Source organism: Catharus ustulatus, chromosome 4 (assembly GCF_009819885.2).
Source record: "Catharus ustulatus isolate bCatUst1 chromosome 4, bCatUst1.pri.v2, whole genome shotgun sequence".
Classification (NCBI taxonomy): Eukaryota; Metazoa; Chordata; class Aves; order Passeriformes; family Turdidae; genus Catharus; species Catharus ustulatus.
This window is the reverse complement of record NC_046224.1, coordinates 22,417,267-22,439,749: the sequence shown is the minus strand read 5'-3', so window position 1 is coordinate 22,439,749 and position 22,483 is coordinate 22,417,267. Positions and strand designations below refer to the sequence as shown.

The 22,483-nt window shown below is 46.9% G+C and overlaps 1 protein-coding gene across 2 annotated transcripts; it reads right to left on the bottom strand.

Annotated features, from left to right (window-relative positions):
- Window positions 1–1,933: 1,933 nt before the first annotated feature.
- Window positions 1,934–20,535, bottom strand: NFAM1 (NFAT activating protein with ITAM motif 1). Of its 2 annotated transcripts, XM_033058855.2 has the most exons (7): window positions 20,208–20,535; window positions 16,739–18,675; window positions 14,364–14,702; window positions 13,241–13,350; window positions 11,092–11,187; window positions 6,464–6,550; window positions 1,934–3,884 (listed from the first exon to the last, which is right to left on the bottom strand). In XM_033058855.2, the coding sequence occupies exons 2-7, from the start codon at window positions 16,791–16,793 to the stop codon at window positions 3,825–3,827; spliced, it is 747 nt and encodes a 248-aa protein (XP_032914746.1). In that variant the 5' UTR covers window positions 16,794–18,675; window positions 20,208–20,535; the 3' UTR covers window positions 1,934–3,824. The 2 variants fall into 2 exon arrangements, with proteins under 2 accessions (XP_032914746.1, XP_032914747.1); XM_033058856.2 differs by lacking the exon at window positions 16,739–18,675 and having other exon boundaries at window positions 20,208–20,533.
- Between the last annotated feature and the right edge of the window lie 1,948 nt (window positions 20,536–22,483).

The window sequence follows — 22,483 nt, the reverse complement described above, 5'->3', positions numbered from 1 at the left end:
CTGCCCAGCCCGGGGGAGTCTGTAGTCTGGGGGTTACCAGGGAAGCTGGCGGGGGCATGTGGGCATGCAGGGGACAGGAAAGAGAGCAGAGAGGACCTAGGGCACCATCTGGTGGTTTCATTCACTGCCTTCCCTAAATCCTGGTCTCATGGGGTCATAATATTGCACGGCCAAGGGCTGAAAGAACACCAAGTCTTTCCAAGAGACAGCCCAGCTGGGACAAGAGACCCCTGCCCTTGGCCCAGGCTCACACACCTGTAGGGCACTGCTGGGTAGGACAGCAGTGCAAACCAGAGCCATAGCAACCATTTTTCTTGGGCGCTGTTCAGTCAAGCACTTCCCTTGATAAAGAACCAGCCCTAGCTGGGTATTTAGAGATGATTTACAGTAGAGACACCCCTGAGAAGGCTAAAGAAGAGAAGACAGAAGTGATGAAGGAGAATACTTTGGACGTGTGTTTCACTGGCATTATCCACCACAGTAAGGTCTTGTCTGCAGATAAAGGCAAAATATAGTTTGCACTGTTTCATATGACAAAACAGTACCCATGCAAGAGCTTGTCCTCTGCAGAAAAAGATCAAATCAACAAACCTCTCAAGTGCACCCTGGTTTTTGTCTTCTCAAATGAGGATTTGCTGTAAAGCTTTGTGAAGAAGTCCATTTAAAGGGAATAGACAACCTCAGTTACACCAACACCCTTTGTAGCAATGCACTCTCAGAACCAAAGGCTCCTATCTGGTGAAGAAGGCAAAGGATTCTAGTCCTAACACAGCATCTCCTTTAGAAGACAGTAGGCAGTGCATTTCTGCCTCATGCCACTGCTTACTTTGGTAACAGGTCTTCCCTGAAATCCTGTCAATAGAAAAGGATAATTCAACACCTGGGAATCAAAGGCTATACCACTATAACCAGGGAGCCTGCTCTGTGCATAACAGCACCATGCTGGGGGAAGCAAGTGGAGCTGACACCTCAGAGAGACAGTTTTATGTTTTTTAAGAGATATCCATTCTCAGCATTCAGTTTAAAGCAAAATGTATAGGGTGAACACAATAAGCCAATCACTGCTTCTCATATTTGTGGAGCTGGGGAAAGTGGTCTATAATTTCATTTTTTAAATTTTCCCCAATTGCTTAACACTTAAAAATGAACACGTTTCCTCTTGCTAGTAGCACTCATTTTTTTGCACCTATTCTCATGGGCCACAGATCCAGGTAAGACAAAAAGACCAAATGACAACAAAAAGATCAAATGACTGCCTTTTCTCTGAAAAAATCTATGTTACAAAGTAGCTATAGCAATATTATGTAAATTGTATTTCATAGTCTCTCTTACCTGTTCCTTCAGGCATTTCCTCATACCACCTTGGAAAACCCCATACCATTTAAAAACATCCCTGCCCTCATAGCCTTCTGCTTTTATGCTTTTCTCTCTCTCAAAGAAGTGGTTTTAGATTGTGGCCTCATAGCTTTAAACTTCCTTTTTTCATGCAGCAGCCTTTTAGCCTTCCTCACAGGGCCAACCCAAAAGTGATTGAAATCAACACAGCAACCTCCATCCCGATTTTGACAAAGTTTGGCACATAGCCCAAATCCCCACATTTGCCAGTGTTTCCTAGAAATTTTTACTTTTTCACTTAATTGATCAGAACCTGGTGTGATTCTTCTAGTACTTTAGCACTGACTGTTCTAGAATAGCATTTTCCATTGCAAATACTGTTCTTTCTCTCATGTTTTATTTTAAACAGCTTCAGCTTTTTAATATATAGAATTGTTCAGGCATAAATGTAAGAAACATGCTACTTAAAAAGGTAACAGAAAACATGTGACAAATCAACTCCCTGTAAAGAGAGATCCCTGCCAGGAAATTTCCAGTAGCATTCAGTATTTTTAGCAATTATAAAATTTAAAAAACAAAACACAAAACCTAAGCATCATTATTTTGAAAGTTTTTACTTTTCATCTAATCCACCAGCATCTGCTGAATATTTTATTGCCATACTGCAACATATTTATAATTCATCTCATCATTTCTTCAAATTTGTTAAGGAAAGGAATTGTTGTATCTTTACAATCCTCTGTAAATTCTTCTGTGAACACAAATATTTCCTGGTCATATTAGTAAAATCTAAAGCTTTTTACTTCAAAATTATTTGTAATTGTTGTGATCACTTAACAAATTATAAATGGGTCTAATAAGCCATGCTGTCCATTCATTGCCTTTTCTGAAATGAACTCCTCAGCACTGGGAAGAGAAAAAGCATTTTTCTGTGGTTAAAGAAAGTCCAAATTACATGTTTGAAATCTTTTCTAATAAAAAGAGCAAAGCAATAAGCGGATTATCTCTTTAAACATAGTATAGGAAGGTTGGAGGCCCCGGAGACATTTTCCATAGCCTCTATCTCTGATACACAGCAACATTATCTTCAGCTAGAGAGGGTCCTATGACCCTGGAGCTCAATTTTAATTTGATCTTCTCCTTTAAAGAGGTTTCTACTATTCTTCTCAAGTTATGCTGCATATTCTTATTTGGGGTTGGTTTTGTTTGGTTGTTATTTCGTTGCTGTGTTTCAATGTGAGATAAAACAGCCTCAGCTTTTTGATCTGCTGGTTTGATCATGTTATACGGATATTTAATGTAACTTCTTCCCTATCAGAACCAGAATATGCATCAGCATAAATGGTAGGCAAGTTCCAGCTGTCAGGGGAGAAAGAACTAGGATAGCAAATTCACTTCTAAGGCCTCTCTCCTCCTTCCTCCAGTCGTTCTAAGTTTCAGAACTGGTCTCCCTGGCCAATAATGTATGGTGGGAGCGTAAAGGAGCTTTATACTCTTTATAGCAGCAAGCTAAAACAAAGGCAAACCTATTGCTTTGATGGGGCAGAGGTACCATGCCTGCTCCTACAGAGGCTCAAAATCCCAACTGATAACAATGCCCTTTGCCAAGAAGAAAAGGAAATTAGGGAGCTCCACTTGGACTTCTGCGGGCTGGAACCTGGCCCCAGACCCGCCTGGTTTATGCAACCCCAGCAAGGGAGTTTCCTCATGTTCCCACGTCCTTGTTCCTCTTTCTTGTTCTGGAATGGGCACTGTCACTGACACACGTTTCTCTGTGTGCTTTTTCTCTGCCTTTATCTTCGCCGGTGCATCCAGTCCTCACCATGTACTGCTGATATTACTGAAGGGGAAGCATTTTCTTGAGGCACTGATTTGAGTCGCCCGAGTAAGGTCGCAGCAGGCATCTCTGACTACTTGATGGGATTAGCAGATTATGAGAAAGCATTTGCTGTGGGGTTCCTGAGAAAGGGAAAATGGCCAGGTGGATGCTTGGATGTGGTTAAACTATGCATGAAGTCCTGATGGTCATTTCAGCAAAGCCACAAGCACAGGATCAGATGGGCGACTGCAGGTCAGGATTGGAATATCAAGCCAGCAAGCCGGGAAGTCTCTGGATTGTCCTACTACTTGCAGAAGATCGAGAATTAAGTATTTCAGCTCAGCCGGGCAGGTGAGAGAAACCTTCACAGATTGCCCATTCCCAAGATAAGTGCTTGACAAAAGCAGCTTTTCTTTTGCATCAAACAGCTTTGCTGCAAAATAGCTTTGCTGCATCAATGCAGACTGAGCCCCCGAGGGATTTTAACAGATACATTCTGTTGTTAATGAAGGGCAGTTTAGAAGGGGCCAGGGGTTCACAATTCCCTCATGGTTGTGCTCTGAAGTCACTGAGGATCTCTGCATGTATCTGCATCTCATCTGGGATGTAAGAGAGTAGCTCTGCCATACAGAAAGATGTCTGGTCCACATACGGTCAGATATATTCCCTGTTAAATATTCTCATACAATGTATCAGAGAATTCTTCTAGAGCTTCTTGCTTCTTAGGTGTCTGCAGAATGATGAAAAGGAGAAAAAAGAAATGGAGGAAAATTATTCAAAAGATGATGAATTAATTCTTAATAAGCAGACACTGACATTTGTTCTGTTAGAAATGGCTATAAGTGATCTGCTGAAACAGAAGCCAGTACAGTGAGAAATGCTGCTTCACCAGAGACGAACGTGACTAATCCAGCCCAAGGGATAAAGATGCCTCCTTTACTAGTCACTCTTCCCCAAAAAACCTGTCAGACAGGGAGGGGAGGGAAAATTGGACTCAGTAAGAAAATAAATCACTTTGGATTCTGTGAAGGAGGAATTCCCTGACCTCCTCAATCCTGTTTCTTCAACAGTTGAGTCTATTCCTCACGACCGTTCCTTGTGTAGACAAGGTGCTGACAGACTGATATTTTAAGTGCTGTGTGGCACAGGCCTGCTGTAAGCAAGGTTACACAGCAAGTAGCTAAAATGCCACCGGCTGAACTAAGCCCTACCTACACTAGCATTTTCTCTGTTGCCACCACCAAAGGGAAACACTGAAAGTGTTGAGTGGAGGGACCTCCAAAGCATGCAGGATTAACCCGTTGCTATCCAAGCTGGCTGATGGTCCAGAGTGACAGCATGCAAATGCACTTTTCAGAGGCTTTCTGCCCTGCTTCCCTTTACAGCTTCCCTTCAGTTGTGCAGCATCCCACGGCAAGGGTTGTGCTGGACCCTCTGAAGCAGAGCCAGTCGCTGTTCAGCAGTCTCGGCTCCCACTCGTAGGCTAAACCCACTGATCCACAAGTCTTACTCTTAGGGAAAACGCCCCTTTATATTCTGGCAAAGACAGCTAAAGGACAAGTGTCTCAAGTGGTCACAGCCCAGGGTGACTAAGGGAAGCTGAACAAGGCGCTTGCAATCATAGTGGACAATGCACTTTCCAGCGCTGAGCTCATGAGATCCTGCCACTCACACTTCCCCAGACCAGCACAAGAACTGAGGGCACTTGGAGTTGTTTGTTCTCAGTTTGAGAGTTCATCCCATCCCCTCTCTGCTTGTTTCTCCTCTCTTTCTCCCACTTCTGCTTTGACCTTTACCCCACCCTGGTCAAGACTGGCAGCGTCAGACTCACTCATACACGAACGCTTGTCTGCTGTTGCTTTGCTGCTGTTTAGAGACCCTCTGTCCCTCCAGGCAGCAGTTGAACGGTGTGGGCCACACACAAGCAGCTCCTTGGTAGGGAAAAACTTCACAAATACTTCATCTTACCATCCAGAATGAATAATTTCAGAAGGGGCAGTTGGTAAAGGTATACAGAAGAATAAATAGGACCGGAAAGAGGAACCCTATCCAAATAATTCAAAGTGCAGCAAAATACAAATGCAGGGATGCTATCTTTTCCAGTGCATCATGTAATACAAGCCTATATAGAACAACCCATCCTTCCCCTCAATAACCAGGAACCTGCCACTGCTTTTGCTACCACCACCATGGTGGTGTCACAGCAGTAACTGCAGGAGGCCAGTGGCCATGGGATCAGACCACATGACGAGCAGCTGTAATACAAAGGGGGCTGCTTGATTTTAGACCACCTTTCCTAAAAGGATGGAGTTGTGAAATGTCTCAAACACGGGAAAATACTGTCCTTTATGAAAGGGAGGGCTGGTGCAACTAGGGAAACTCTCTCCAATAGAACATTAATGGGAGAAAGCAGCAGATGTTTTCCAGGAACATTTTCTAGGATTGGAAGAGGATATATTTTTTAAGCAGATAAGAGGTCTGGAGAAGAAAAGAAAAATTAGATTCAGAGGACGGGAAGGAAATGTTCCCTGGGGTGCCTGATGCAAGTTTTGTCCACATGAAACAGCTGATGCCTGCCGAAGGCACGGTAGAAGGCTGTGTGGGCCTCTGATCTGTTTCACGTGGCTCCCACAAGTAATTTACACCTGCATATTCCTAGTTGCCTCTATTTTCAGTATAAGTGAATTTAGTTCCTTGTCTCGCACTCATAATTCTCAGCCCAATAAGAAAATTCAAGTCCAAAACATACCCACACTGCCTTTTCCTGAGCACCAGAGCTGATAGCAGAGATTGTATAAGCCCAGCCTCTGCTCAAACCATCTTAGCTTCTACTACCATGAAATGGCTCTCAGGGGCTTAATGCTGGTAAGAAGAAAGCTGTGTTCAGGGTCTGCTGCTGGTGCACAGATACGTTCAGCCCAGAGGATGTCTCAGCTGCCTGAATAATCTGGAATGGGCAATAACAGGACCAGCACCTGCCCAACTCTTCATCAATGCCCATCTTGTTCAGAGGGAGCAGTGATGCCAAACCCCTCAGTGCCTTTCAGCATACGTCATACAGCAAAGCATCTGCACAAAACCCTGAATGCCAGAACTGGTGGAGCTGCAGGAGCCAGGCTTCTGCTGGGAGAGGGAAGATAGGTTACATGTGCAGCCCAGCTGGTGAGTGCATGCCACATCCCATTTTCCCTTTTTGGTGAGACTGGAGACACATTTACTGCCTGCTAGGTCATGAGATTATGTGGGGTTTCTTTCCCTAGGTGCCCAGGGCATATGGGACCTTTCTAAGAGCACAGCCCTGGCTCTTACCTTCCCTGGAGGACTCTTTCTTTTTGGTGGGTTGTTCGTGCTGTTCTCGAGGCTAGAATAGACATCAACTTGCTGCACATCCAGGCTCTGCACAGAGAAGAGAAGAAAGTAGGCATCAAATAAAAGACTTCAGTTTTAAGCTAACTAATTGCCCACTGCGTTGTTCCCCATCTCATGCCTGACATTTTTTAGGAACCTCTGCCATCTCCAAAATTTTCAAGATCCTGACCTTAACTTGGGCAAACAGAAACTCCTTTGCCCCTGAAATCCCTACAGTGCAGCTGCATTGTCTTTTTTTTTTTCAGGCTTACAGAGACAGGCTTTGATGTTACCTATCCTGTGTAAATGGTGGAGAAGAATACCAAAGCCCCTGCTTCCCTCTTCTCCAAAACTGTTCCAGCATGTAAAGTTGTGCACCAGGGGAACCGCAGGTAAGAGGCAGTGCTCTGCATCACCCAAGACTGTTTATGTGCCTGACAACCACAAGCTCTTGCTCATGATTATTCTGGGGACACAAAGGTGAGAAAACAGGAGAGGCTGGGGGTCCTGAAGCACAGAGGCTGTCACAAATGAACACAGTTTCCATTTATTGTCTGTTGGGTTTTTTTTCCCCAGCTAGAACTCCCCTTTTTTCTTTGAGTGAGCAAATAATAATAAAAACATCCATATGCTCCCCGGCCCTCAAACATTAACATGATCCCACTCAGCTACACAGAGAAACACACACACGCCCTGCATGCATATGCACCCGCTGTCCCCCAGGTAATCGTGTCACAGGAGATACGTGTCAGTTTGAGTGATATTCCAGATCTGCCTGAAGGATCAAACATAACAATCATGAGGACTTTTCCATGTGTGTTTCAAGGATGACAGCAGGTTGCCAAGGTGGCTGTTTCTCTGGCAACAGGAAGATGGGAGGAGCTCTGGCTGCAAGAGGGGCAGATGGTATTAGTGGAGAGAGCGAGGCGCCCTGTAATGCAGTGAGGATGAGCAAAACATGGAGGCTTCATTGGGGGCTGCCAATCACTTGAACCCTCATAATTTCATGCAGAGTTGCAAACACTCAGCATCTTTAAGGATCATGGCCAGCAGGACAGTGCTTTGAACAGGACCAGAGGATAGAGAAGCAGCATTTGAGAGTGGGCCTTGGAATAAACAGGCACTTAGACATGAGTTAGCCACAATGAATGGGGCACCACAGGGCTCTCACATTCCCACTGCTACTCTGGAAACATTCAAATTATTTCACCTCTCTGCTTCCTGCTCCCAAAAACCTGCTTTGCTTACTCAGACATCCCCACCATTCCCATGTGCAAATGTGCACACAGAAAACTCTATTTCCCCACACTCATTTTCAATTCTCTTTGTGATGCTCACAGTGAGGACCTCATCTTGTGTGCTGAGCTTCCAGAAGCCTGGCTCCATGTCCCCTTGGCAGTCTCCTTCTCTACCCCAGTCTCAAGCCACTTGCAAGCAAGGTGTTTAACCTCCAGAAAAAAATCCCTTCCCTCCACATGCCTTCTTCCCATGGAGGCTGTTAACAATGCTGGTCCCTTCCCAGTCAGTTGGAGAGCTGGTGTCTCCAACCACCATTTGCAAGTTAATTACTTTTACTTGGTCACTGATCACCTGCTACAGTCACAGTGGAGGCACACAGGCCACTCTCCTCCCGGCTGACAGATGCCTTCCTATCCCTGAGCAGCCTCCTGTCTCCCTCACACCTGGAAAAGCTCCTGTGCTATGGAACCTGACTGCACTTGCACTGCAGGAGTTCTGTTTGCTGCTCAAAAAAGCTTTTTTGAAGTGTAAAGCAGATGAAGCAAGTCCCTCAGATTGTTATTTCCAAGCTGCTCGTTAACTAAGCAGCTAAGCTGGAAGTCAGAGGATATACAGGTTTGGTTCTGGGTAGTGCAGTGAGGTAGAGCTACTCTAGGGCTGTAGGAGAACTGAGAGGTCAAGGAAGGCAGTATAGAGAGAACAAAGCAGATTCCTAGCTGCCCCCTAATTATCAGGCTTTTTGCCCTTTGTGCACTTTTCACAGCATACAACCATCCTCAGGGATCACAAAGTAAACAGTGGCACCTGGAAGAGCCACTGAGGAAGGTATTTGCTCCTAGGAATGTTCAGCAGGACAGCTTTGCAGAGGGTGTTAGGACCCTTCCCACAACAGGGACGAGCCTAGCTACCATGCAGGATAACACCAAGCATTTAATGATCTGTGTCAGCCAGTTCCAACAGCATCTGTTACTTTGATGTCCAGTGCTGCTTGCTTCTGCTCCTAGCTCCAGACCCGCGAGGATACTGTGCTTCCCTGGCCTCACTTTCCTCCAGACTCCAACCTCTAGCTTTCCACACAGATAGCACAGCTGACATGTGCTGGCCTCCTGTCCAGCCCCTGATCTCTGACCTCCTTTGTCTCATCTCTGGGAGTTACTTTTCACTTGTCCTTCCTTTTTTTCCTTGGCTTAGATTACCCCAATGCTGATCACAGATTTTTTTCCCTCTCCATGAATTAAGCACTGAGTTCAACACCCACCAATAGATTTTCACAACTCACCTAGTTTCAAACACAGTTTGCAGGGCTGAGTTTACACCATGCAGAGCTCCAACAAAAACTAGCTGTGGGGCACCAGAGTTATCATTCAAAGAAAATCAGGTTTGTCAACTTTCTATTCCTTTCATCTGTTCTGAGGGCCCATCTGATGCAAGCTTCAATTCCAGGGCTCTCCCCCTCTTTCCTCCCCTGCCCATTATGCCTCACAGGGCTGTGCTTGCTGCTCTCTACATCACAGCCCTGCTCTCAGCCTGTGCCTTGTCTGGAGTGGGAGTTGCTGCTTCAAGCCCCCCCACTGCAGCAGTTGCTCCACAACAGAGGAAAACTCCTGTGGGCAGACTCATATCCCCCAGCGTGCAGGAGATGGTCCCAGGTTGCTTGCAGCCCTGCCAAAAAGGACCAAGCCACCTGTCCTGCACTCGGGGCTGGCCAGGAACCCTGCACAGCTGGTGTGTGGTTAACAGGCTTCACAGGAAGGCTGCTTGGGCCAGGTCCATAGAGCTCCTGCAAGCACAGGGGCCCAGCCAGCTCCTGGGATTGCCTGTGCCTAAGGCTGGCTCTGCTGGCTTGCTATATTAGCCTTAGTGGAGCCTGAACAGAATAACATGATGAAACATGTAATTAAGATGGAGCTAAGGATGCATGACGAGGCCGACTGAGCGAGAAATGGATTTGATTTTTTTTTTTGTCTCCTTGCAGAAATCATCCACTTCAGCAGGAAACTACCCATTCAGATTTTTATAAGCCTGAATTAAAAAGAAATTACTTGATACAATGAAAAGGTTTATAACCTGCAACCTCCTTTACCCAAAGCATTGCCTTTTGCCCATAATAAACATATCACACACAATACAAAGTACTCTCTTTTCAACTGCTACTCCAAAAATTAAAGGGCCACAAAATGGTACTTCCCCCTCCCCCCTTCCCCCAGAGTGAGAATGAGAAGGGGCAGGCCCATCCTCTTGCAGGTATCTGCCCTCCCTGGTCAGGTCTCCTGCCTCCCTGGCAGAGCTTTGCTCCTCTCTGTAGTACATTCTCCAGAGCTTTGCTTTGTTTAGTTTAAATGATTAATGCAGCAGAGCTCACAGGTTTTCCTTGGAGAGACTTTTCCAGCCCTTATAGACCTCACAGACAGAAAGGCTTCCTAATATTCAGGCAACACCCTTCTTCACTAACTTTCATTTTATTCCTCCTCATTGGTCCCACAGATCACAAGAAAAAAAACCAACAAACTCTCTCCTTCTTAGTGGAGCAGCCATCCCATGGGAGTAAAAGGAGAAAAAGGAATCCATTTAAAATGGAGCTGGACAGGTTGTAAATGGGATTAGGAGTCTAGGAGTCATGGTTACTTGAGGTAGATGAGGTCTAGGCCTGACATTTTAGGGGAGTCACTTCCATCCTGCTACCTATGATACTGCAGCTACTGGGCTCGAAGAGTGGGAGCAGTTAGCATTCCTAAGTTTGGGAAATGGAAAAGAGATCCTATACAATGAAAAGGGAAATGCTTAAAAGAAGAAATTCCCTTTACTTTCTCCTTGCCCATTTTCCCCTGCTAACCAGTGTGCCTGCTCAGTGGTCCGTGACACTGGCACTAGTGAAGGTGCCACAGCAGAAACAAAACAGCTGGGAGTTGTTCAGGGGATCGTGCCTCTGCCCCTTTCCTGAGCCATCATTCTCTAACAGGGAAGGGCATATCCTTGTGACATTCTGCCAGTACAAGGTGGGGCTGAGAGTCCCTCTTCCTTCCTGACTTTTGGAGACCTTTCTACCTCTTCCACCAGGAACCCTCCCTAGCTCCACACTTGCTGCTCTATGCTGCTGGCAGAGAGAAAGCTGCTGCTCAGCAGGGCAGGGAACAAGGCTTGGGCACTGGGGAGGCCATGACTAGGACTGGGATGGAGACACACCAGTCCTGAGAGAAGCCAAGCAGGGCAAGGTCACCAAGACCAGGCTGGTATGAAGGTATTGCTTATGTTTCACATCAGGATACTGGCATTGTCTGTAGCATGGCAGGAAAAGGAAGGGTTGTACCATGATGTGGATAGAAGAGATGAAGGGTGATTCTGGTACTCACATCATAGACAGGAGGTGGTAGTGGGTTGGCTGAAGGGAGCTGTGTTTCCACCTTCTGTCTCAGGATATTTGGCTGGTTCTTTCTAGGGCACAACACCTGCTCAGGACAAGACACCAAATGAAACATTTGGAGAAAACCACATGTCCCCAAAGCTAAAATGAACACCAAAGTCATATCAAAGCCAGTTGTTAAACACACCTGCCGAATGCTTCCACAGGAAAGAGTCCTGGCAGTGTCTGAACAATATGTGCTGGTTACTTTCCTCACTGCGTGGTTAAGTGTAGAATCCAGTGACTTATACTGGAGCAGTGGAAAGGAGAACTGTGTACATGTAAAGCACTTTCACCACAGAAACCTTACTGGCTGAAGGGTGTATTAAGTGTTGTGCAACACAAAACAATGCTATAGGACAGGGAACAAAGCAGGGCACTGGTCATAGTGCAGAGAGGAATTTCAGAGAGGCAAAATGCAATTATTTTTATCAAGATTTGGCAGGGAAGCTTTTCCTAATACACAGAGTCTACAGAAGAAGACCTGACAATCATTAATGGTGACATATAGTCAGTGATACAATCCAGCATGGAGTTGAAGGAAGAAGGTCCCTTCATCTGAAATGTTTCTTGTATCAGATGAGTTCTCCTTGAACACATTCCATTCACACACAGAGAAGGGTTAGCCCTGCTCAGCAAGCAAGAGAAGAGGCAGAAAAGGCAGAAGGCTTTGCTAAGTATCTGTGTTCTAATTCAGAAAGAAGTGGGATGATTATATTCACATCACATGAAAACGACAAACTGCTTTCCAGTCCATTAGTAACTAAGGAGGATGCTAAATAGCTTCTCTTAAAGATAAACATTTTTAAACCAGCAGGTCTGAGCAGGCTGTGGTGAGAAATATGGGATGTGTTCTGCAGGAGGGCAAATGTAATAACTGCACAATCTCTTCAGACCCCAAAGAGAGGCCATAAGTCTGAGATTCACTAACCCTCAAAACTCAGACGTGCCAATTGGTGAGTCGTGACAGTGCCTCCCCTCCTCATCCCCACAGAGACACTGTTTAGGCAAACAGGGATAGGGCCCTGTCTCCAGCCAACTCCCTTTGCCTCTTACACTCTGCCCCCTGCATCAGACTGCTTGCAAGGCAAGTCTCACGAGATTCACTGGGCTGCCAAATGCTGCCATTCTGTTTTCAACCTCATGATCTCTGACTGTGTGTGCTGAAGCCTGATGCTCCTTGGAGTCGAAGGACTGTACATGCAGCACAGCCTCCACGCAAAAAAACGTGCAGAGGGTCTGCTGTTGTGTGGCAGACAGCAGCTTCAAGAAGTTATGGGGCATACTCCACCTAGAAAACAACAATCCCAAATTCCATTCTAAAAGACATAAGGGTATTTTTAACCCAGCCTTGAGATCTCTGGAAGAATGCAGATGATGCGATTGGAACAGCTGAGGGTGGCAGTACTAGAAGCAGTAGGTTTCCTCCAAACAACAGGGATTCCAATATCATGACTCCAGAGGTCTTTTACAGGTCCATCTCATCCAGATCTTCCAGCTCTGGTTTTGGCTTTTCTTCTCCCACTCTCCAAATCCTCTCTTTCACTCCTGGTATCCCCTTTTGCTCTCAGTTAACGAGATTCAAATTCTTCGACCCAGCTGGCTCCAACCTGGGACACTAGTCTGCTCAAGGGGCAGAGACCCAAGGGGCTCTGTCAATCCAGTCTTAAGACCCTCCCAGTGCTTCCTCACTCCAGATTCCAGTCCTAGTTTACCCCTCTGAGTCTCATTCTTCCCACCTCACAGAATCACTGCTGATGGACGCTGTCTCTGGAGATTGTATATTGAGATCTTTGTCCCTAGATCTCTTTTTTCCCCACACCAGTTACTTGTAATTTTCACACAGGCTTCCTCGGGATCCCTGTCCTGACCTTGCTCTAAAGCAGAGCACTGCTGTAGTCAAAATGACTGCCAGAATTTCTTTAATGGGCAAATAAATTGTTTTGTCTTTCCTGTAATCTTTTCTTCTCAGAAAAACTGAGCTTAAGAAAATAAACAGACAGCCAGCATGGAAAATTTCACCATGAAGACTTCCATTTCCAAACGGAATTAATTCCTAGAATGGGTCAGGTATTACTTTTTACTGGGTTATTACTTGCCTTTCTTTTCCACAGAAGCAGAGCTGTTGCGGTGATGCTCAATACAGCCAGAAGAACAGTAAGGGTAACAAGGATTTCCCACCCATAAGAGGTATTTACGTATCCTGTATCTGTAAGAAAGAAAGAAAGCAGAAAGATCACAGTGTGAGTGGAAGTCACAATCCTGCTGTACTTTTGACCCTGGAAAGAGTGTTGAGAAAACCAAAATACAGGAGTATAGAATATGGTGCCAGAAATGCACACACCCTTCAAAAGATACTCTGAAGAGAGAGCAGGGTGCAGCTGAAGAATCACACAGAAGACACAGGATATAAGCAGCTCCACACAGGGAGGTGACATAACTATGAGAGACAAGAAATTTGGTAGATAGAGGCTGGCAAAGCTCTTTTGTGATAGGAGCAGGAAGACAGATGGTGGAATGCACACAAACCAGGAGGCTGGGTACTGTAGGCATCTTCTGACCTGTATAGCAAAGCTACTTCATCACAGCTCTTTGCATTTACATTAACAAGTTCTTCATATCCAACAGTCAGTAAAACACATCCAGCCAGTCAGCAGCATGCACTTTTCTTTAACATTCCTCTTACGTTGCATCAAGCTTTCCACTGCTTTCCAGAGTGCTCATTAACAGACCAACCAACTCCTTGTACCAAATGGAAAAGAGGTACATGTCGGTGAGGCCATAACCTGTTCCTGAGTCCCTACAACTGAGCATGCTGAACCTGTACACGTGATTACAGCAAGCACCCTAATGACTGACCTTATCAACTGCCTCTGTCACACTGCTGAAGGACAAACCACACTTTGTCCTGAACACTGTCACCTAAAAGCACCATCCGACCCAGTGCTCAGGCGCCCTGGACACATTCTGACTCCCAGGAGGCTGTGGAAGGGCAGATACAAATTAATGCCTCTTCATGTCCCCATCTATGCATCGGGAACATCAGCACAGGTCACCTGTGCATTCAATCCTGATGGCAGTCAGTATTGGGCATTAAGCATTATTCATACCTGACTTCATAGCACGTGTGGATAGAGAAAAAGAAGAGCAAAGATCAGTTTTTCATAGCCAGACCCAGCTGATTTTTAACCTCCTGTCCCTCCTTTGTGGTTGTTCACTTACCTCTAACAAGGACAAACACTCCGTTTCCCTTTTTTTGGGTATCACTCCATTTGACCTCGCAGTAGTATGTGCCAGTAGAAGCAGAGTTTTCAAGTGGTGTGATGCTGTAGTTGTAATGTATGGCAGCAGTCGTATTTTGTTTTCCAGAAGGAATATCGACGTTTTTCGAACTATTATAGATAGATGTCTTCTGATCCAGTGAATTAATCCAGTAATAGTAGATTGAAAATTTGGTGTATTTTGGCATGTAAGGGAACTTGACTTCACAGGGGATGGATATTCCTTCCTTGAGCAGGGTAACCTGGATTGGAGGTTTCTGCTGTACATCAACACTTCCCCCTGTAAGGATAGTAATTGTTAGCAGTCACCTGACCTGACTTTCAGTGAGGAGAGGAGGCTGCCCCAAAGACAGGATCACTCTGAAAATAACCATACACCAGGAAGCACGCCTGTAGCATGCAGTGTTGGCCCTCGTCAGAAGCTGAGTGATTCAGAGCACGTGCCCAGAGTGATCTGCCACATCTCTTGGGTAATTGCTGTCTGATCCATGATAGCCTGCTGCATTCACAGGCTTCCCCTTTTCCCTTGTGAGCTCCTCCATACAACGCCAGCACACAGAAAGACAGGAAATGAAGCAGGAAGTGAACTGATTTTGCAGTGGTGTATGAACATATTTACAGCAGGTGAATAGAAAGTGATTTTCCAAGATAAATGCTAGCTGGACATCTCCTGAAACTCCCAAGGTTTGAAGCCTGCTTGGGAATCTATGTGAGGCCATGTGATGGCTCTGTAGCAGTGAAGGTGTTATCAGTGGGACTGTATATTTCTGAAAAGCAAGTGAGGAAGGAAATTGCATATTCCGTATAGGGGCCAGCACCAGGGCCATGAGAAATAAGCCCCAGCTTAATCACTTCAAACTTTCGCTGCTCTAAAACGGGAGAAAAGCACAAGCCTCAATGTTAGCTACAGGAAACTATCTGCAGATGAATACAGATCTTAAGTATTTATACATGACAGTATCTAAGGCAGAGATGAGAGAGCATGCCCTTCATGTGCTTCCTCCCAACACATACAAGGCAGTTTAAAGTGATCTATCACTGTAACTGAGTAGACAGTGATGTCAGGAGTTAAAAGACAGGACCAATATGATGGGGAACCACAAACAAAACTCCCTGTTTTGTTTGATAAAAGGGAAAAAAAACTAAGAGTGGGCTAGTAAGGAGGCTAGGGTACAGGACTTCCTTGGTTCCCAGCCAAATCTGGGTTCAAAATCAGGATCAGTGTCTGGATCTGTTTGTCAGCTGATATAAGACCACATATAAAGCAACTTAAGAGGAGGCTCTTTGAGAAAGGGAACTGGAAACTTACAAGTGTTCTCACAAAATGAAGGATTCTTTCAGAGACATGAAAAGAGAAGAGGGAGAAAAGGGTAGAGAGAGAAAGTAGGGGATAGGCAGGCTTTTCCATTTATGCTTTTGATGGGATTCCCTGGAGTTCTGCATCTATTAACAGGCTCACAACAAGGTATTAAAGCTATCCCAGAGCACGGCCAGGCTTGCTTTTCTGTCACCATAGACTAACACTGCATCACAACAGCAGCATCACCTCGGCACAGCGGGAGCTGGCATTGGAAAAGGCAACTCAGACTTAGCACTGCTGAATGCTGAGCACTGAGGATTTGTGGTGGGGGACAACAATGGAGAGAGGGCACAGCTACTGCCCAGAAAGGGTTGGGAAGTACCATGTGTTAAGGAAAATTCTCTACAGATCACACAGCCAGGGACAACAGCCTGACAGTAGGAAGAGCTTAGGTTACAAGACCACAGAAAGGTTCTTGGCTGTAAAAGCAACTGAGATACAGTACAATCCTCAGGGACGTGCTCAGTCCTGTGTACAATAGTTACAATATTATCGAAAGGTGGTAACAAAATCTTGCAGACACTGTGAGACTGATAACCCAAGTGGTTTATTCTGGGCCGTCTTTTTCAAAATCATTCATCATCCTTCTCCTCATCGCTACACAGTGGAACACCCATGGATATAGTTTCTATGTAAGACACAGCTAAGCACTACTGTAACAACAGAGAGGAGAGATCCATCTTCTTATATTATCCCAGAAGCCACTAGGTTGAAATGAACATACCAAGGAAAAAGCCAAATCATTTTATTTAGGTTATCTAACCCTTCTCCCACATTCCCCCTTTCTTGAGGATTCACTCTCTTAGCTTTGAAATGCTTAAAAGACAGAAATAGCAGCAGCATGCAAATTCCTAGAGGGGATCTCTAGAAATTAGCAAAAGATAGCAGCTGGAAATGCTCTAATATGAAAAACATGAGAGCAAACAAAAGGAATTAAAAAGAAAATATTTGTTTACCTCCACACTGAAGCAAGCAAAGGAACGGAAAGATGACTTTTGTATCAGGGATCATGACGAGGGGGTCAAAGGCTCTAAGAACACAACCAAACACAAAGATCCAAAAGGCAAAGGAGATGGAGACTTGTCAGGTATTTTCATGCCAGGGCAGCTGGTTGATGCCCTCCTGTTTGTGAAGGGTCAGGCGGGATGTACACACACTGCATTTGGCAAGCAGTTCCTGGCAGATGCAAGCTCTTCTGCTTTTTGGTCAGACTCCTCCCCACACCAGCACTGACTTCTCTGTACTACAATGATGGTGTTAGACCTATGAGTGGGTGCCCAAAGACTAGACCACAAGCACTTTAACCCACAGAGCTTTGCTTCCTGATGACCGTAAAATATTGCATGCATTTAAAACAAACTTTGTCACCTTCCACTGTGACATAAAATCTTGAGTGTGGGATCCCTGTTTTACCTTCAACATAAAAAACCAGTACACATGAGCGTCAGTACAGAGCAAGGGCTTTGCTGGAACCCTGACTCGACAAAATAGCCCTCCATAGCCAACTTCTCCATTAGGTCCCTACAGAGGAAGGCATTCACATGCAGAGTGAGAACAACCAGGCAGTCCTGAACAGCTGGGCTGTTTCAGATCCACACCATGCTGGCTCTGAATCAGCTTCGCAATGTAGGCAAGCTTTAAGTAATCTATTGTAGGCAAATCTAAGGAGAGCCCTTTGAAGAAAAAAACACGTTTTGTGGGAGGCTCCTGCTGCCTATACTCACGAAGAGTCTTTGATTTTCAATGAACACTTGTTTTTAGCTAAAGACATCTGCAATGCAACAGCTGAGCAGCATCTGACTCATAAAAACTCCCGTGGCTGAAAGGTCTTCACTTCTCTTAAGGCAGCTTCCTCCTTTCACACTTGTTGTGAGACAGTTGCACTGTCCACAAGAAAGCACTTGGCTGCAATTTCAAGGGTGCCCACTCACAGAGAGTGCTGCTCTGCAGCGACTGGTGGGGGATAGCCATGCAGAGAAAGACCAAAAGCACAGATGAGCCTGTAAGCTTCATGTATTACAAAGCACTATCAGTTGTTTTATCCCTTCAGACTTTGTAGGAATGAGGTTTTCTCCAAACAACCTTTGGTTTACAGCATTCTTCCTCCTGTTCAGCCTGGGACACATCCCCAGGAGGAAGGAGTCCTGACACAGGGGGAGGAATGCAGCTGCATGATGCCCAGGGATGGCTACAGCACCTTGCTGAGAGCTCTGACAGATGGGGAGAGGAGAAAGTGGCTTTGTGTGGCTCTGCAAGGCTGGTGCAGCAGCTGCACTCCTCCAGGGAAGGTTTAGCTCAGATTAGCCAAAACCAACTCCTCTCCCCAAGACATGCTGATGTGAGCTGTACAGGGTTGGTCTCAGCTGGAAATCACTCCTCACAGGTCTTAATGCTGAGCACCAAGGACAATCAAAAGCAGTAACAAGACACTTGGGGCCCACTTGGTATTTCAGATACAGAGGCACAGATGAGGCAGCTTGGCTCTGGGGTCACAACAGTGTTCAAAGTCTTTCTCAGGCCTGAACGGCATCTCACGGTAGTTGGGGCAGGGGGGGAGAAGGAAGCAGAGGCTCGCTACCTTCCTGTGGAAGAACTCCACTGAATAGTGAGGGCTTCCTCAGCTCTTGTATCATGCTCATCCCCATGGTAGCACACAGCTTTGTAATTTCCAGTATTGATGCATTTCTAGAGGACAGAACACACTGCTCCTGCCAGAGATGTGTTTTAACTGCTATCAGCATTTATTTGCTCCAGGAATTCAGGGTGATAAGTGGATTAAGTGCAGTAGGTTTGTAGGGCTGCTAGGTCAACATCGTCCTTCCGTCCTTTCTGCTCTCTTCCTATAAACAATCCTGTTGCCACTCGAAATGCCAAGTCCTAGAAATATCACTGTCTGGAATTAAAAAAAAAATAAATCTAGCATTTCAAAAGAGATCACACATAAGACTCAGCTGTGGGATTAAAGGCACAGCCAGGCCAGAAATACATTCACTGCTGGGATTTGCTATGGTAGAGCTCACTGAAAAGAAATGGCTTTGAAACGACTACCCAGCAGCTATTAACTGCGAGACAGGATGACATTCTGTTCCTTAGAGCCTAAAGGGAGCCTGAATCTTTGAATGTTAAATTCTAATTCAATTTGGTCTGGGGATTCTGAACTGAGTTTTAACCCTGGAGACATAAATGGGAGGAAGATGAGGAAAAGCTGGGGAGTTGTTATTACCAGCCTGCAGTGGGACTGAACAGATCGCCCCAAAACTTAGGTGGAACTAACCAGGATACCTGTGCCAAAGGAAATAAAAAGCTCCAAAGGAATAGGTAATTGTATGACCTTCACACATGCATTATACAGTACATTGGTGTATGTGAGCCAGTCCCTGCAGCATGATGAGGAGGGAGCTGCCTAGCCAGCTGTAACTGCATCACAGCACTGACTGGCCAGGATCTGTATGGTTTGGTCCTTCCTTTGATGCAGTGAATGCTGACACTTCCTGAAATTAAATACAGGATTGGGGCAGATTCAAGACAGTTTCTGTCTGTAGCTGGAAAGTGGCTATTAATTTCACTCAAGCACTTTAAAAAGCCCACAATAGTGGCCAGCATTCCCAACGGCGAGGAAAATCACATTGTTCTGGCACGCATGAACAACAAGTCTGGGCAAGTGCTGCACCTACCTGTTCACAGCTGTGTCCAGTGTACACCCACAAGTCAAGGCACACACGTGCACACACACAAGCCCACACATGCCCCCACAGCCAACTCCAGGGAAAGCATTAATTCAAACAAAAAGGCTGCTGCCAGCCAAGGCAAAAGCAATGCTTCAGAGACCACAACAAAGCCTCTTTATTGCTGAAGCGTTTAACACCACAACCATCCAAAAGAGAAACACCACTTGGCGCACACAAGAGCTGCAGCAACTCAACGAGCCTGATTGCACAGAGCGTTTCAGAGCATTCCCCAGCACAGCAGCTCTGGGTTTGCTGCCTTATCAGAGACCAGCTCGAACCCCCATCACTGGAAAGCCAGCCAGTGGCAACATGTGCACCTCTGAGGATTCACAATCTCTTTGACTCCTCTAACCCCAAACTCTAAGGCATACAGTTTCCCTCTGTCTGGCAGAAGGAGTGATAGCAGAGCCAGTGTGAGCAGGGCCATACCTCTGCCAGCATTTTTACCACTCTTGTGTGTCAAGTGCCTCTCAGCAGGGCTGGATGATGCTGAGGTAAAAGCTGCCAATGCCCTTGCTATGTTTCTACCCACTGAACTGCTCTAGGGAAGAGAATGATCAGTGACTTGATGGGAAAACAGAAAATCAGAGGTGTTGACACCACCATGGGGAAGGGAGGGAACAGCTGTCTAACTCCCTTTCACCAGCAAAACAAATCTTCCTTAGAAATCACCCATTTCTACTTTTTCTCTGCTCACCTGCTGGAAAGATTCCCAGGGACTAAGTTACCACCACAGGCCTGACGCACTCTTAGGGCCGTGGCTCAGCTTCGTGGTGCTCCCACCCGCTCTCCTTCATAGGCTCCTTGTGTGGCAAGCTGTGGCCAGCGGGAATTCGCCTGACGGGAGAGCTTTGCCTACTCAGGATGATCCCTTCCAGAAGAACATCTACCTGGCCGGGCCTGGGGCTGACGCGAGGCCAGAGCGGAGCGGGCCACGTTCGTTCCGCCTGCTCCAGGGGGTTAAATCTCCCCCCGGGCAGCCCCCCCGCCCCCTGCGGGAGGCCGAGCCGCGGACTCCGAGCCCGGTCCGGCCGTGCCGCTGTGCCGGGCCGGGCACGAAGGGGCGGCGGCCGCTCCCGCCGACCCGCGCCCTCGCCCACAAGATGGCGCCGCCGCCCCGGCCGCCCCCTCCCTCCTTCCCGCGCCCGCCCGCCCACCCACCACGGGCCCAGGGCACCGGGGGACCGGAGGAGTCGCAACTCTGGAGAAAACGAGCACGACTAGGATCCACTTAAGGCAAAATTAATGCTAATTAACCGTAATCAACAGCTCGAGGAACAACTTTTCCTCGGCAAGCTGCAGCTACCGCAGTCGCAGTTCGCCCGTCAGGCAGGAGCAGACGGGGTGTGGAAAAGGAAAAGGAACCTGCCTGCCGCGGGTGTAACCCGTCCCCGCTGTGTCCTGCCCTCGTCGGCCCTCTCTGCGCCAGAAGTCACTGTCCCCTCAGCAGCCCAGCCCAATCATCCCCCAACACGTCCTGCCCTACCACCGGCACTCCCCTCTGTGGCAGCGGCAGCCCAGTCACTTCTGCTGCTCCTTTTGGGGGAGCAGCCCTGAGCCGGGGGGCAAAGCACAGGGAGCTGCTGGCACCATTGCCTCCAGCCCTGGCACCATCTCTGCACTCACAAGCCATCCTTTCTATGCTGAGGGTGCTCTGGAAACTCCTGCCAGTGCTAGTGAGGAGCACAGTTTTATTATGAATGACGATTCTCAGCTTGCAGAGGCCTCTTGGCACCACGCATGGATGCTTCCCACCACAAAGCCCAAATACTTTTTCATGCCACTGACCAGTGATGCTGCACTAGTCGAGGTGTGGGTAATGGTGTTCAGCTTGCTGTGGTTGCCTCAGCAAGGGCAGGCTAAAGGAGTGTCCCCATAAACACTCCCCTCTGTACGCACACCTCGACAGCCCCCATAGGAGCCTGAGTCCAGGAGTCGCAGGGACACAGCCCTCCCACAGTCACAGGATGTGTCACCAGGCCCTCAGTGCCATGACCAGGCCAGCCCAAACTTTCTCACATTAGCAGCAAAAATACTGGGGGTGTGATGCTGGGCAAGAGCAGGGTATGCTGCCAGCAGTGCTCTCCTAAAACAGGAGCCCCCAAGCCCCTGCTCGCCAGCTGCATGCTTTGAGGTGTGTGTGCACATCATGCTCTGAAACTGTCCTGAGTGAAGGGCTCTGCATCCCCCCTGCTAGGGGTGAAGGGGGGCAGGAAGGCAAGTTTGGCAGGTGCTGGGTCCTGTGCAGGGCACACACAGGGAGGATCATGTTGGACAAGATGGCAGCAGTTGCAAGGGAGCGGCAGGACTGGCTCCTGCTAGCAATGCCCTCGCCAGATGGCCCTTCTGGTCTTGTCTGCGCAGGAAAACTGCTTGGGCCTCAGCCCTGCTTCAAGCCAGCCAGCTGTGCCAACAGCTCCCTGCAGGCTGGCAATAGTTTCTGACTGCCTCCAGGTACCCAAGCCTGCCCCACAGCTGACTCTGAATCTAAGCTCCTTCCCCCTGAGCTTGTTCAAGAAGTCCCTGCACTCCCTTTCATCCAAACCACCTCCTTCCCTGCTCTTTCCCTCCCTTTCTTCTGGGTTTTTTTTTTTCTTTATTTCCTTTTTCTTTTAATATCTTCATATCTTCCCTTTTTTGGTTGTGTAATTTTTAGGCAGGGGGATGATGACCCTTTCTTCAGCCAGCAGGAGCTTTGCAGATCAGGACACTGAGAAGTAGAACAGAAAGCACAGCTGCAGTGACCCTGGGAAGCAACATGGACCCCCATAGCAGATACTTAAGTGCAGCCACAGCCCACTTTAGATTGGCACAGCTTTCCTCATGCACTCCAGGCTTCTGCCAGCTCCCAGGAGGAAAGCTGGGAAAGGATTAAGTAGCTAAGTATCTCATTGGCAAGTGAATATATTGTTTTTTTTCTTTCTATTAATTCCTCAACTTTGCTTTGATTGTGGACTGTGGAGAATATGCAGG